This window comes from Mycteria americana, chromosome 1 (assembly GCF_035582795.1).
Source record: "Mycteria americana isolate JAX WOST 10 ecotype Jacksonville Zoo and Gardens chromosome 1, USCA_MyAme_1.0, whole genome shotgun sequence".
Lineage (NCBI taxonomy): Eukaryota > Metazoa > Chordata > Aves > Ciconiiformes > Ciconiidae > Mycteria > Mycteria americana.
This window is the reverse complement of record NC_134365.1, coordinates 215,087,392-215,102,165: the sequence shown is the minus strand read 5'-3', so window position 1 is coordinate 215,102,165 and position 14,774 is coordinate 215,087,392. Positions and strand designations below refer to the sequence as shown.

Sequence of the window (14,774 nt, the reverse complement as noted above, 5' to 3'; positions counted from 1 at the left end):
GATGGTGCAAAAGAAACAGAAAGACGGAGCTTTATGTAGCCAGCAGCACAAAATAAGCAAATTAAAAATGGATTTTCTTTCAGTTAGTTACTTTAAAAATTACTTGTTTTCAGAAAGCTCTTCGCCTTCATTTATCAGTCCAGTTTTACATCTCTTAAATTAAATATATAATTACCATGTATTCACAATCTATAGAAGGATGATATGGATACTCATCTTTTTTGTCTTATCATTTTCTTATTGTAAAAGAGTAAGCCGATCAAAACAAATATTCAGTACAAATGTTGCAAATACAAAACAGTTATTTTCAAGATAATGAACAAATAAAACAACTATGGACCAAAAAAATGTTCAGGAGGAAAAATGCGCTTTATTTATTTATTTATTTATTTTTGTTAATCACATTTTTATGACAGGAGAAATTTTCTTAAGTGTCGAAGCTTTACCCACTCTGATTTATTACTACTTATTGGTTTCAAATATTAATGTAATAATACTTTGCTCTTACATCATGCCTGCCATTTATAATGTGCTTTACAGAATCTGATCTGATGCATTCCCTGAAGCAAGCAACCAAGTCCATCCAAATTGATTCTCCCATTGATTTCTGAGCCTGTAAATTTGTGTGGATTGCAGCACTTTATTTGCTCCTTTGCTCCTGGCTGTTATAGTGAATCCTCCTTTCTTCTTTCTCTACCTTTTTAATTTCTTCCCTGTTCTTTACAGATGCACCGTCTCCCTTTATCCTCTTCTCTCTTTTCTTTGCTCTTTTCTTTTTTTTCTTTCCTTTTTTTTTTTGCCCCCCCCCCCGCTGTCTTCTCAGTCCAGGAATGTTTTCATCTCACACTCCTTTCTAATTTCTGCTTGATTTCCCCTGCTGCTCTTCTCTGTTTGTATTTGGTACAAAGCTGCAGGAGGGCATAAAACACGCACGCACAGAATTAAAGTGCTAGTACGCTTTGTTAGCACCTAGAAACCTACCTTCAGCTGTATTTATCACAGAAGAAATCGTAAATGGGATAAGTAGTTAAAGCTGGAGGCAGAAACATGCATTTCAGAAACACTGGCTGTTAGACTGTTCCTTTTTACTAGGTAGCTACAGAGTGCCACCTATTGCCTCCAACCAAAGCAGTGAGCTTTGAAAACAAGTTACCCTGAGATTACCTTTGCCTTGCTTGCTGTTTTCTGTAGAGAACTACGCATTTTTACTGAGCGCATTTACTGCAAGAAAACATCCTTCACATTTGAGTTACTTTTCTTTCACTCCTTACTCTCCCATCACCATGTCATCTTTAAGGCTTTAATTCCATTACCTCCTTTACAGTGATTATCTGCATTCTGCTTAAAGTCCCTTCATGTGTACGACAATTAGATTCATAAAGAATTTTAATAGAGGCAAAGGAGTTTTTCCTAATGTTGCTTCCCAGATATTCAAGAAAAACTGGAGCACCTGTTCTTAGATCCCCTTAACCGTCATATTAAGAGAGAGGACTATAAATTTTTATACCAGATGGATAAATATGGAACATCCTCATCTTTAGCTTTATCAAAACTAGCCTTTTCTTTGAGTGTGGCTAAGGTACAGACAGGTAACTCATTTCTGCATTACTCTTAAGAGAGGACCTTGTCAGTGGCTCATATTGTAGTTTTTGTGTTTGAGACGCTTTTCCTGCTTTCACTTCATAGCATGCTACAAAGCTTTATTTATCATCATAAGGGTTTTTTTCATTTTCATACTAAGCACACTATGCAAGTGTGAACCACGGTATATTTAAAAATCCTTAGTCATTTATTATACTATGGTGAATTGGCATATACCTTCTGCTTCCTGTAGTTTTTGCAGTATAGTCATGGCTAAAGGTTGTTTCTGTGATGATGACAGCAAAGCTTGTGTGTTCTTGAATCCACCTTTCAGATTCTGCAGGATACTCAGATATGAAAGAAAGATGAAGACATGTTACGGTTGGTCAGTACCCAGCCAAATACAGCCAAATTTGAGTCATGACCAAAATGACCTGATTAGGCTGAAGAGCAGGAGCCAAAACCCATTGTGTTCTAATCACGGCTTCTGATATTTCCCCGTTACTGTCTGAGCTTCCTCTGAACATAATCATCCAAGAGCAGAATGTGAATTTTGCTGTCAAAAGGCCAAAATTACAAAACAGCACTGACAGCGTTTTAGGCATAAATCTGCTGACTTGATCAGAGACAGGGATTAATAACTGGGCCAACTTTTTGTTGAGCTGCACAGCTTACTATTCAGTGGATACCCAGTTGTATTGACCTAGTTTTGCCCATAGCACTGCCTTTCAACTTTATGATCCAAGCTGTCTGTCATATGTGGAAATACTCAGTTTCATTTTGAACGAGAGCTCTTCTGATTTCTCACCAGCAGAGCATGCAAATGTATTTCTTTTACTTTACTGCCTCTTTTTCTTCAATACCCAGGTAAATAATAATGGCAGTAGCTCAACTCTCGCAAAGTATTTTTGATGTGTAGGACTCAAAGACGACAAGTGTCACCGTATCAGTTTGTGGACAAGGAAATTGAAGCTGGAAGAACAAATTACTTGCCAAGATCACTCAGCAGCGCATGGGCTAAGCGGGGGAAGGAATCCACGTTTCCAGCTTGCTGTCCTAGTTTTGCTCCAACCCTCAGGCCACCCTTCCTAATTAAAAACCTGTTTAGACTTCTTAGATCGGGATTAAATTATGTCTAACCTGCACATATTTAAGAAGGTGCTAAAAGTGTTGCTACAAGGCAAATCAACGGCAATGATCCAAAGAAAAGAAACCCCCCTTTATTTTCTGATTGGTTAAAAATACTTCAGGAATATACAAACTCAAGACAACACGTCTCTCTCTCACAGCTGTATTTTTAAAGGGTTGTTTTCTGAATATACAATGTTAACAAAAAGTTATAAGATGGAGGACCATATGGAGTAGGACTAATACTTTCACTAAAGGTTACAATCACCTTTAAAAATACTATTAAAAATTTGCTTTAGATTTTCTTTCAAAAATATTAAACTTCAGTTTCAGAAAGTTGAGATGTTATTTAAAGATCATGATCAAGCTGGGAATACTCTTTGAACATTAGCACTGGGCAAAGATGAACAAACACCTACTGATTTTGGAATTATCATGTAAAGGTTAAGTCCCCATGTATACAGCCATAAGACTTAACTCACATCAAATGAGACATCCCTCGATGCATCACTTCTCTCACTCTCTTTTTTTTTTTTCTTTAAAAACAAAATGGAAATGAAAAAAAACATTCTTATGATGTAGAACTGTTATACAGTACACAGGAAATACTGGATCTGTTTTACAAGAAGCATTCTGGACCATGTTTCTGTAGATGTTGTGTGTGTGTGTTTACAATTGTCACTTTGCTGGTAACTTTTATTTCTAAAAATTGAGAATTAGAACATCCTATTTCTCTGTGAGGAGTCACAGACACATAAATGTATGTGTTTGTGAGCATTTGCAGGGCCGGGCTTAAGATTTATACATACTAATATAACAGCGTTTACACTTTTTCTGAAAAGTAAATTGTTAGAGGGATTTGAAATGGGGTAAGTACCAATAAATATGGTGCGTGTGTATGTATATATGGTTGTGTGTGCTTGTGTGTCCAAGGGAGAGACAGATCTGAGGCCTCGTATGTAGAGTAGAGCTTGGGAACCGGAATACCCGGGACACTTTCTCAAGGATGCGACCTTGATTGCTTAGGAAAGTCATCTCTTTCTGGACATAAGTTTTCCCATCACTAAATTGCATGTTATTATGTTTACATCCTTAGGGGCATATTTTCAATTTACATATGGAAAGTGCTATATGAGATGTAGCTGTTATTATTTATTGATTTCCATCATAATGAACAGCTTTTTAAACCTGTAAGACAAAAGCAGCTATCCCTCAGTCTGCTTCAGTGACAAAGCTGCTGTGACTTTACAATTGCAAGCTCCTGATAATGTCAAACTTCAGGAGATTCTGCTCTATTAGCTTGATCATACAAATGTTATTTGCTCCAAATCTGTCAGGATCAAACACACTTGCCATTGCTTTGCCTAGAGTTTTACATTTTTTCTTTGTTCATTTGTATAAAAAGCAAGACTAGAACTTAAAATAAAAAACGTACCATGTAAAGACTGATTCTACTTGTATATATATTATTGCTATAAATTAGATTATAAAATATCTTCAGTGTTTTGGTTTTTCTTTTAATAAATCCATTACTTAGTGAAGATTACTCCAGTGGGCTGAAATTAATAGAGATGTTTGGATTCAATCATGAGGACAAAAAAAAAAAATAATGCTGGTTAATTCCTACCTTATCTGTTCTCCAATTAACAGATTTATCCCATTTGTTAAATAGTTTCTTTAGGCAATAACAGGCTATTGAGTCTTAAGCAAAATACAGTATGCTTAAGATGCCTTGAAAAATGTGTACACACTAAGTTTTGAATGGATAAACATTATCATTTTGTTTCTATACAGAGAGCCTCGAAAAATCATCCTGCACAAGGGCTCCACAGGACTTGGTTTTAACATTGTGGGAGGAGAAGATGGGGAAGGCATTTTCGTGTCTTTCATCCTAGCAGGCGGGCCTGCCGATCTCAGCGGAGAACTGCAGAGAGGAGATCAAATTTTGTCTGTAAGTATTTGTGTTGGGCTTTGCCAGCCAACTGCTTAATCTTGTTCTTTGTCTATACTGCAAGGGACACAGAAAGAAGTCTTTTTGGTTTCCATGTTGTGAAATCCAAGCTGGAAACAGTTTATCACTGAATATCTTGTTTATTTGCTCTTGGGTTTTATTGCGTTTGTTAGTGGTGTTACCTGCACTTAGCTCAGAGTGAGACTTTTCTCTGCTTAATGCTAGCTATAATCTGGCAACACCGCAGAGAAGACCTAAACACAGTGCAGCCCTCAGCATCTCCCAGTTTAGCCCATCATCCAATTCCATTTTGCCCAAAATGCACTACTGAGGCCAAAGATATTTCTCAATTTCAGCTTTGCTTCGAGGAGAAAAAGCAGTAGGAGGAACTCCTCTAGGCTGGGGGTGCCATCTAGTGTGCACTACACCGCTTAGCAACTGGCCCAATACAAGAAGGAGATTAATTAGGTTATGTTAATTATCTCTGTGCCTCTAATGGATTTGATGATCACTCTGAAATTCATTTTCAAATTTTAGGGGATAAAAGGCTTCGTAGCCTGAGGTTATATTTTGCATACTTAGTCTCAAAAACATCGGTTTAATTTTTCTTTCATGTATATATTGATAGCACACATTTAAAAAACAGAGCATTTATGTTTTAGGCTCTGTCAAGTAATTGAACATCTGACTGAAACAATCTGAACGTAAAGGATTTTGAACGACAATGAAAGCCTTGAAAATGTAGTTAAATATCTATTCACATTACGCCGCCTTACAGAAAGAAGAAACTAGCCCAAATTGATACAGTTGTGGCTGTTTCATGTGAAGTACATAAATAGCCTTAAGGCAAAGAACTGACACACAGGAATTATTCATCCCAGATGAGTGACGGACCCACTAGGCTGCAGGGTCACTCTCAGGGCCGCTGTCGTGCTTTCTGTCCCTGTGAATCTTGCACCCTTGCTTGCACTTTGGTTAGCATCGGGGTGGAAGATGGCTTTAGCCTGGATGCTTTGTGGCATGGTTATGCAGCACTTTCCTGGTCAAAGTTTAAATCCCTTCATGAGGAAGCTGGAACTGGTTTTCCTACATTGCTAAGGAGTGTGTTGGCTACTGGCCTCTTCTATGAAAAGTGAATTTACCTTCCACTTGTCAAAAGTTTTGGTGTGAAAAGGTGGCTGGGGCCGCTTTGTGTTTTGTGGAGTATCTGGTGAGTCAGCAGGAAAGGGATGCAGTCACCTAAGTTGAGAGGACTGTAAGAGTATATTTTTATCTAGATCTTTTCCTTGAAAATGCTTTAAGCAAATTGAGAACGGGCAAGTAAAAGATGTTCAGGTGCCTTAGAGAGATCCCTAAGTAGAAAGTTCATAGGAAACTGCAAGAAAACCAAAAGCGACTCTTACAAGGTATCAACCTGAAGAGATACAGAAGGCAAACGAGAACACAGACAAGAAACCCAAAGGATAGAACTGGAAATTTCTTCAAGACAATTATGCAATTTATTTTTCTTTGGCTAGATGCAGCAAAATAGGGCTGACTGAAGGAGCACTATGAGATCAAAGCCTTTCACAGTACATAGTAATCAGAAATCCAGCAGCTCAGATACAAATTTAAAATTCCATTTTCCTTTATTTTTAAGTAAGGGTATATTTAGCACTGTAGGATACTGCCACAGTTGAATTTTTAACCCTGATTTTTGCCTCTTTCGTAGCAATGTTTCCCATAAATTCTAATTAAAGTCACCAGTGTTGCTGCAGCATTTACTTATCATGCAAGAGTAGTTTATTTGATCATTCAGCAGAGAGGGATGGAAATTATTACTAAATTAGACTGAGTGCATATCCCCAGGCAATCACCAAGCCAGGCACTGCTGACTTATTTAGTCACAAATAACTATTATGAACCCATTTTTCCATATTGAAATGAAACAAATTTCATGCACAGGATACTTTTAGAGCTAGATTAATCTTAGACAATTGTCTGGTGAAGGGTCCCAGACACCTTGATTTTATAAGGGCTGCACAAAGCAGGTCTGTTTATCTCTGTTTATTCTTTCTTGTCTCATCCTTCAGAAACACTTATTTCCCTACAGAAATAGTTTTCCTATTTGTTTCTCAAAACATGACAAATATCTGATTTACCAAGAATAAATAGTACCCTCAAAGCTAGTATTTCTAATTAACTCAGGCTTGGTTAAATTTCTTTCAGACAGGAAGCATAGTAAGTGATTTAAACTTTGCAGATCTGGCTTTAATTCTCTGATTTTGCTGTTGTCCTTCTACGTGACCTTAGGCAAGGTGCTTTATTTTTGTTAAGCCTCAATCTTCCGCATAGAAGAGGAGGATCACAGCAATTTCCTAATTCATGCCTGTGCTGTGAATATGGCCAAGTGTTGACTGGTTGAGAAATGTGTATACTCACCTTTGGGAAGGTACCTATAAAAATACCTTAAATAGACTGCAAATCCACGAGTTAGACCCAACAAAGCTAGGAAGATGCATTGCCTTCGGGTGACACACTGGATATATATAATGCCAGAGTCAGCCCATAAGGCTTGGACAAATCCCATAACCTCTCTGCCTCTCTTTCTGCCTGCTCGCTGTTATGTGATAGGGAGGGGTCCAAGCCTAAAGCCCTCAAGGGGCTCTAGGAAAGATTGTGCCACAATCTTGGCCCCGTGGATGAGGGAAATTTGAGTTTTTTTTTCCCAAAAGCCACCAGATGGCATCACAGGATCATTAATGATAGAGAGCTGCCTTTGGAAACTGGCTAAAACCTTAGGCGAAGCAGTGACAGCCGTATTTTTCTGTTTTCAGTTCATTGACTGGAAATGTTTAAAACTTATCTCAGCAAGCAGGCTGATATTCCCAATGCTTCTCTGCAGAGAGACAAAATTAATCATATCTGAACCTTGAAGGCAAATTGAAAAATAATGGAAAATGTTCCGTTTCAAATGGTAAAACATTTCAAAGAGCAAGAAAAAAAGAATTATAGTGTTACATTCATGATAAGCTGCTTTTTTCCCCCTAAAAGGTAGGATTTTTTTAATGCTGGTTTCTTCTTGCTATAATTCATTATGCTGTTGTGAATTACCACCAAACTAAACATTTTCCTTCTCACTTCTGAATGTCTTTAAAATGTAGTAATGCATACATCACCAGTGTACATTCATCACCAAAAGAGAATATATCCCTCCCTGTAGTATTGTCCTCTTATTAAGTATAATGTAAATATTATCAAGTAGCATTTTGAATACTGACGTCACGACTTGATTTGCTAGGCAGGGTGTACACACAGATTAACTTGCGTCTCAGATGTGTATAACCCAAACGAAACAGCTCAGAATATCGATGGAAGTATTATTGCAGTTTTAGAGCAGTGGAAATAAGGTGCCATTATGTTAAGTGATTTCTTTAAAATCATGTGAGAAGTCTGGGCCAAGTCTAGACTTAGAGGCTGCTTGAACTCTGATGTAACCCCAAGTTCACCATCTGTTAGGAAAATGCAGGCTCTAGTACAAATAAAATGTAATGTTCCTTGATGCCATCCTTGCAGTTTAAAATTCTGCTTCCAATGCTAAAGCTTATATTGCCTATTAAAATAGCCATGGGAACCCAGTGTTGTTTAGTGAAAATCGCCTGCATGAGAACAGATGATTTCCAAGAGCCATAAGCTTAAAACGGCCACCGAGTTCATACACCCTTGCTGACAGAAAGCAGTACAAATCTTATAATTTCAGGAAAGAGGTACAAAGGGAATACACTGTAATTTTTAGGGGAAATTCCTGGGGAAACAGGAGGAGGAATACGGTCCTATTCAAACAAAAATTGCCACATCATTTTTTGCTTTACAATCTCAAATCAAAATTATGATAAAACATACCTACTTATTTTAGGTGACTTAACATGTATGCTTCAAAGCACTTTCACTGCCAAGTGGGCAATTTTATCTATATGTACAGTACCTAAAGCACAGAGAGTTAGTTTTCACATGCAAGTTCAGCAGCAAAATTCAGATTTACAGTGTACACACAAATAATTAGTGTGTATTGCTCCTTGAATTCCTATGATGACATTGTTTTTCAAACAGTTTTATAATTTTGCATAAGACTGCATCAAGTTTAAAATGTATATAAAAGAGACAATTAAGGTGAATTAATAGCCAGAAGGAGGTAACAGCAAGCATCAGCATTTGAATCTTAACTTTTTAAATCACTGAATTTTGTGTCTTTGGAAAAAAACTCAGATTAAGATACTTAACTTTAGACATCTGCATGCTTGCTGGGTGTCTGGTTGCCATTAAAGTCAATGGAGGCTAGAGAATGATCCAGCTGGCCAACTATGAGTTGTGTAGAGCGAGTTGAATGGCTCGGTAGGCTTTGTGGCCTGTATTGATTGGGTATCCATTGACTTTAAGCTTAAACACTTACCACATGTGTGCATGTCTATATTTAGGTGTCTTAAATTGAATCTTACATTTCATGTGTGTTTGCCCTTATCATAGATGTTTGTTTTTTCACCTAACATCATGCTTGCTTCATCACAAAGAAAAGTAAAATAAAATTGTGGACCATAAAAGCAGTATCAGTTTTGTTTCATTCTCCTGTAGAAAGGCTTTAGTACTTTGTGGTTCACAGCAGGATGAAGCGTGGCTGGTAGCCTGAAAGTAGAATCAAGAGAAAAAGGAGACTGCTTGATCTGGAGCAAGATTGCTGCTCCCAAGCAACTCATCCTGCAGGTTACCTTAAGGAAATAAAACAAGTTTCGTGAAGGGTAATTGCTCAACAGCGGCAGGAAAAAGAGGAGAAAAGAACAGGCTGCACTGTGAAGATGCAGGTAGTACTCTTGTAATGCTTCCATTTTCCCTACTGTCTAACCTAAATCAGATGAATGAAGTTAACTAAATTCTGTATGATTTGCCTCTTGATGTAGCTTAGTACCAGGCTGTATTCATACATGGGGAAAGACAGTATCTTTTTTACCCTGCTGCTTTCTGAGAATCAAATAACTATGCATTGGGAAAGGGCTACCAGAAGTATTCTGTGGGGTTTTCTGTCACTGGTTCATGACGTTATATACGGTTAGTTTGCAACACTGCTATTTCAGCATCTCATTTCAGTACTGTCTCTGGTCTTTTACGCAAGGTTCTCCCTTGTAGAGGGAAGGTGGTCTCTTATAGTGATCAGATATTGTCTTGTGTCTGTGCATTGTCCTGCTACCATTTTTGGTGAGCTGTTTGCTTTCCCTTATGAACAGTTTAAACACTTCTTTCTGCTTAGTTCGTCCCACACAACTCCTACCCACCTTCTCACTCACATCTGTAGCAAAAATAAAGTATGCATTTGAACAAATATAATGTTCTCCAATTTCTACTCCAAATGTGTGCATATAGAGCAGGATAGAGTGTAAGGACTCTGTGCTTATTTATAGCAAATATTTATGCTTTATATTTGCTGCAGTTAGAATTGACCTTCAGATTGACTTCCCTTACTTTGGTGCAGAGAAACTTTCAGCTTTCTAATTTAAAATGGCTTTTTGCTCATGGTAAAAGCAGTAAAACTACTTAGGGCAAAAAGTGCATTTTGTTACCTAGTTACAAAACTGAGAAAAATGGAAAATACCATTTGGGTTTACTTCTCAGCTTTTTTTTTTTTTTTTCCAAATGGCAATTGGCTTGGAAAATGTTTGAATCATCTCTACAGGGTATGGAGTCTTTTCTCCATGGAGCATCAGTTTGTCACTCTTGTGTAACAGTGTTAGGATTATAGCAGCTAATCCCTTTGCCTTACAAGACTTATTTGCAGAGGCGCTGACCATATCCTTAGGATGCTTAATGCCCTGCGGTGGTGTGGATGATATATGACTCTGTCCTCCGGCATAGGAGAGTTTATCAAATTCTGTGGCCTTTAGCTGCACTTGTCCATAAAGACTCCCTTTATGTTTTTAAAATTAATCCTAATTAGCCAATGGAAAAAATGTAAACTTGCTTTGTACTCATGTATAGAGGATTGTATGTTATATATTGGGAATGTTAGTATCTAATCAGTGCAGTGATTTAAAAGGGTAGATCAAGTCACATGATCGGACTGTTTTAAAGAAGTAGAACTTGTTTGAAAATCAAGGGACAATGTGTTGCCAAACTTATCCAGATGGTAAATACTGCATGGTAGGTGATATTTGTGATAGATCTGTAAAAAGAAAATCTCTGGAGAGAAAAAGAGCTGCGAGCACAAGTGCTGTCATACGTTAATAGGATAACACCAGCTAGAAGGGCAGGTAGATTAAGCTCCTTAGGAGCAAATAGTGGATTAATCTAAATTCAGGCTTTGTTGATATTGGGAAGCACAGGGCATACAACCCTTTAGGCTCCCTCCGTAGCTAACAGAAAGATGTAGCCACTTCTGGAGTACAATTTACCTTGCCCTAAAGTAGACATTTTGCACAGGTCAGATGACCATTGTGCTGGAAAGGTCTCTATTTCTTTCCACTGATTATAGGAATTTGGCATGACTTCCCTTTATTGAAATAGATCCCATCCAACCTGACCAAACATTCGTGAAACTTTTTGGTGGGGAATATGTAAAAAGCAAGTATAAGTCAGGTAGTTCCAGATTTTATTCTGACCAGTAAGGAAGAATGGCCTGACAATGGGAAAATGAAACACAACTTGCCCTTGAGTGAGCATATAATGTAGTGGCAAATTTATGATTTTGTGCTGGAAAGGAATGAGGAAATTCAGAAGAATAAGATGAACTTCAAAACCAGTCTGCTGTGCATTCAGAACTGATGTGGAAAATCCCACAGGGAGCAAGTTTTAAAGGAACAGTTAATTGAGAAGTGGTAGCTGTTTAGTTAAGAAGAAAATATTAAGAGTGGAATGATAGCGAGTGTAGGAAGAAATTAACCTTGGTACTTGAGAGCCTTTTCATGATATGAAACTCAGGTAATCAACATTCAAAAAGTCGAAGTTGTGTCAAGTTACTGTGGTTCTAAAAAGAAGTTCTAAGTCCTAAAAAGTTATAAATGTTAGGTAAAATTTTGGACAAAGTCAGAAGAGCAAGATGTAAAATGGACTGTAACTAGCAAGGATTAGAAAAGGTAGCAACAATATATATGATGAGAATAGAAAACCAAGCAATAAATTAGTTTCCTAAAAAGCTGGAAGAAAGACTACTTAAAAGAGAGACTGAGAGAGTTCAAATGTTTAGTGTACTTTTTGCTTTTGCTTTCTTTAAAAAAGAATCCATTACCATCCAGTTAGGGCAGTTATGAAGAAACAAAGATGTAAGTCTGTAAACCAGACAAAGGCAAAAACCAAGTTAGAATTTAGACAAACAAGATGCTTAGAAACCAGCTGAAATTCATCCTTGAATACTTAAGGAACTATTCAAAGCAGACAATTCAGAATTTTCTTCAGGAACTCAAGGAATATTTGGGAATATAGAGAAGCTTGCCCAATTTTCAGTGAAGACTTCTGGAAGAAATAATTAATCTCTTTGCAGATACTTAGAACACAATAGAAGGAGGAATAATAGCCTCTATGAATTTTTCAATAATAAATTGTCAAGCATAATTTCATTCCTGAAAGGAATGAACAGCCACATGGCTGGAGAAGAAGCAGTAGATGTCATTTTACCACATCCTTGCTGCCCCTGTAAGCTGCCTATCAACATCTTCACACAGTGACAGATCACAAGCCCCCAAAAATTAGAGAAAAACAGAGAAAAGCAAAGATGCTGTCATGGCAGCATCTAATGGGAAGATCTGGGGCATACAGTGGGTTAAAGCAAGCTCAGACATTGCCAATAACATTAGGAAGTTCTGGGATTTGAGGATGAGTTAGAAATGGCAGTAGGTCTCTCAACGTCCTCAACCTGTTTATGTTTATATGGGATCATCTGAGTGCACAGTGGTCCACCTTTCTACATAAACTTAGTTTCACCTTTTACAATACATGCAGACATATGTCCAGTACTTGCTGTCATCATGATGAATCACAATCATTTCACATGACAAAACTGAATCACCTATACAACTTCCCTGTACAAAAGGAGATTTTTAGAGGTACAGAAGGCAACTGGACACCCAATGAACAGAAGCTGGGTGCAAATGCAAATTTATGTTTTTGAAAACCCTCTCTTTTATATATTTAAAGAAATGGCTTATTAAAAAAAAAAGTCTTTTTTTTTCCATGAAGCCTTGGAGTTTAGAACCTATGTCAGGAAAGACCTAGCATCCTCCTTAACCATAAAAAATTCACTTTAATGAAGTATGAACTCTGCCACTGTAAACACTACCATCTGGAAATACTTACCCTTGGAGAAGAGAGCTGGTAGTAAACTGTTTTTCAGTGTTGTTGATAAATATACATGATGTGATGGCTGGAAGTTGAACTTAGACATATTCAGCCTCGAAACATGATGCACTTGTTTTGTAGTCAGGATAACTGGGTTATATTGCCATAGAAGCTGGTAGACTTGTCATTTTGGGAGTTCAAAATAAAATAGATGACTTTGTAAAATACAAGCTTAATGGAGCTTCTAGGGAAAAATTTACCACCTGTGTATGCTGGAATGCTACATATGTTGGTGACTATAGAGCTCCCTTTTGTCTTTTATTAATCTAGGAATCTGTCTTCCAGCTGGATTTCTCCCTCTCCCCTCTGCCCCCATCTTTCTGCAATCTATAACATATATTGCAATTGCCTTGATGCAGTAACTGTTTCCTAAATTAACTCTGACATTTCCAAGCACATGATCAGAACCTAATAAATTATACTAACAATTCTCATGAATAAGGTATGTCTTTTTTTGCCAAGCAGTGTTAGCTATCAGACCTGTGAGTTATGTGTCATGCAAAGCTAGTAAATTGGCCTAGACTAGAGACTATGTATTTTTTCCGTGACGAAATCATCAGTTGCTTCTAAAACATTCATTTTACAATTGCCTCAATGAGTAGAAATGATCTGATGCCAGATTGCTTGCTCTTCAGCTCCTAATAGTTTAAGGAGGAGTTCACATTCAGTTCAAACATTCTGACTTAGCAAATTTTGTTTTAAGACTGTCAAACAGAATTCTGTCACATCTGATACACTGAAGATTTGGAGGGAGCTTTACACCCCTCAGTGTAGCCTTAACGTCAGCCTCACAATGAAGGAAAACTAAAAAGACAAATTTGAAAGCCAAACTGTTACTGCTGGACAAAATGGCTACATCCCTGAGCTTTTTTTATTCAGAGATTTGCCGCAGGCTGGACTTTTGCTTTGTACTTAAACAGACTAGACTCCAGGCATCCTTCTGCTCTACTGCCCAGTAAGTTTTGGGTTCCTGAGTGATTAAAAAAATTATCATATGACACGAGCTGCAAAATAATAGAAATCAGCCATCCATTAAATAGGGTATTTGAGGAATATCTGCAATAATTTGTTGGAGGAGATTTTGGAGATCCTTTTGAAAAAAAACAAGATAGATATGACCTTTATCTGAACAAGCAAGCCACCAGGACAATAAAAAAGGCAAAAACACTTACAGAATACAAGGGCTGTTTCCTTTCCATTGGTTTTAAAAAACATGCTTTATTTGAGACTATGGAGCATCATCTATTCAAAATGTTTGTGTCACATAACCCTAATCAGTAGAGCCACAAATAAACTATGAATATTGTGATTTAGGCAGTTTTAATATAAAAATGTGAGCACTTACTTCATCTAGAGCTGAAGATTCCAGTTAGCTACCATTCAACCATTGATCCATTGCCTCATGGTCACTGGATTGAATTCAGTGTAGATTTGCCGTGACGCAAGCCAGTGGCCATCTCACATCTCACAGGCCACATTACTATATTCTGTGGGTGTGGAAAGACGGAAAAGCCTGTCAAGGAGAGATCAAGGCAAGGATTTCAGTTTTGGAATTTGCCACTGTCGCGGATGGAGTGAGCGTGCACTTCACGCGTTAGAGAGAAGTAAAAATATAGTTTATTGATACAGAATAGGGAGTTAACAAAGTTTAATGCGACAGTGTTTTAACAAGATTCGATGGCGAGGTACACTCGATTATTTACTGCATAGAGGACAGGGTCAGACAAAACTGTCAGGGAGACCCTCCCGTTGAGTCATG

General features: G+C 37.6%; 1 protein-coding gene and 1 long non-coding RNA gene across 8 annotated transcripts in view; one reads left to right on the top strand and one right to left on the bottom strand.

Annotated features, from left to right (window-relative positions):
• LOC142404408 (uncharacterized) overlaps positions 1 to 1,058 on the bottom strand; it is a 46,408-nt gene extending 45,350 nt beyond the window's left edge. Inside the window, exon 1 of the long non-coding RNA XR_012773851.1 lies at positions 982 to 1,058. This is a non-coding gene — a long non-coding RNA (uncharacterized LOC142404408). The remainder of the gene's footprint in view (positions 1 to 981) is intronic.
• Positions 1 to 14,774, top strand: part of LOC142404403 (disks large homolog 2) — an 800,410-nt gene that overhangs the window by 559,672 nt on the left and 225,964 nt on the right. For all 7 annotated transcript variants that reach the window (XM_075491172.1, XM_075491171.1, XM_075491177.1 and 4 more), the window contains one exon: positions 4,504 to 4,660. In XM_075491172.1, coding sequence (XP_075347287.1) covers positions 4,504 to 4,660 — 157 coding nt within the window. The remainder of the gene's footprint in view (positions 1 to 4,503; positions 4,661 to 14,774) is intronic.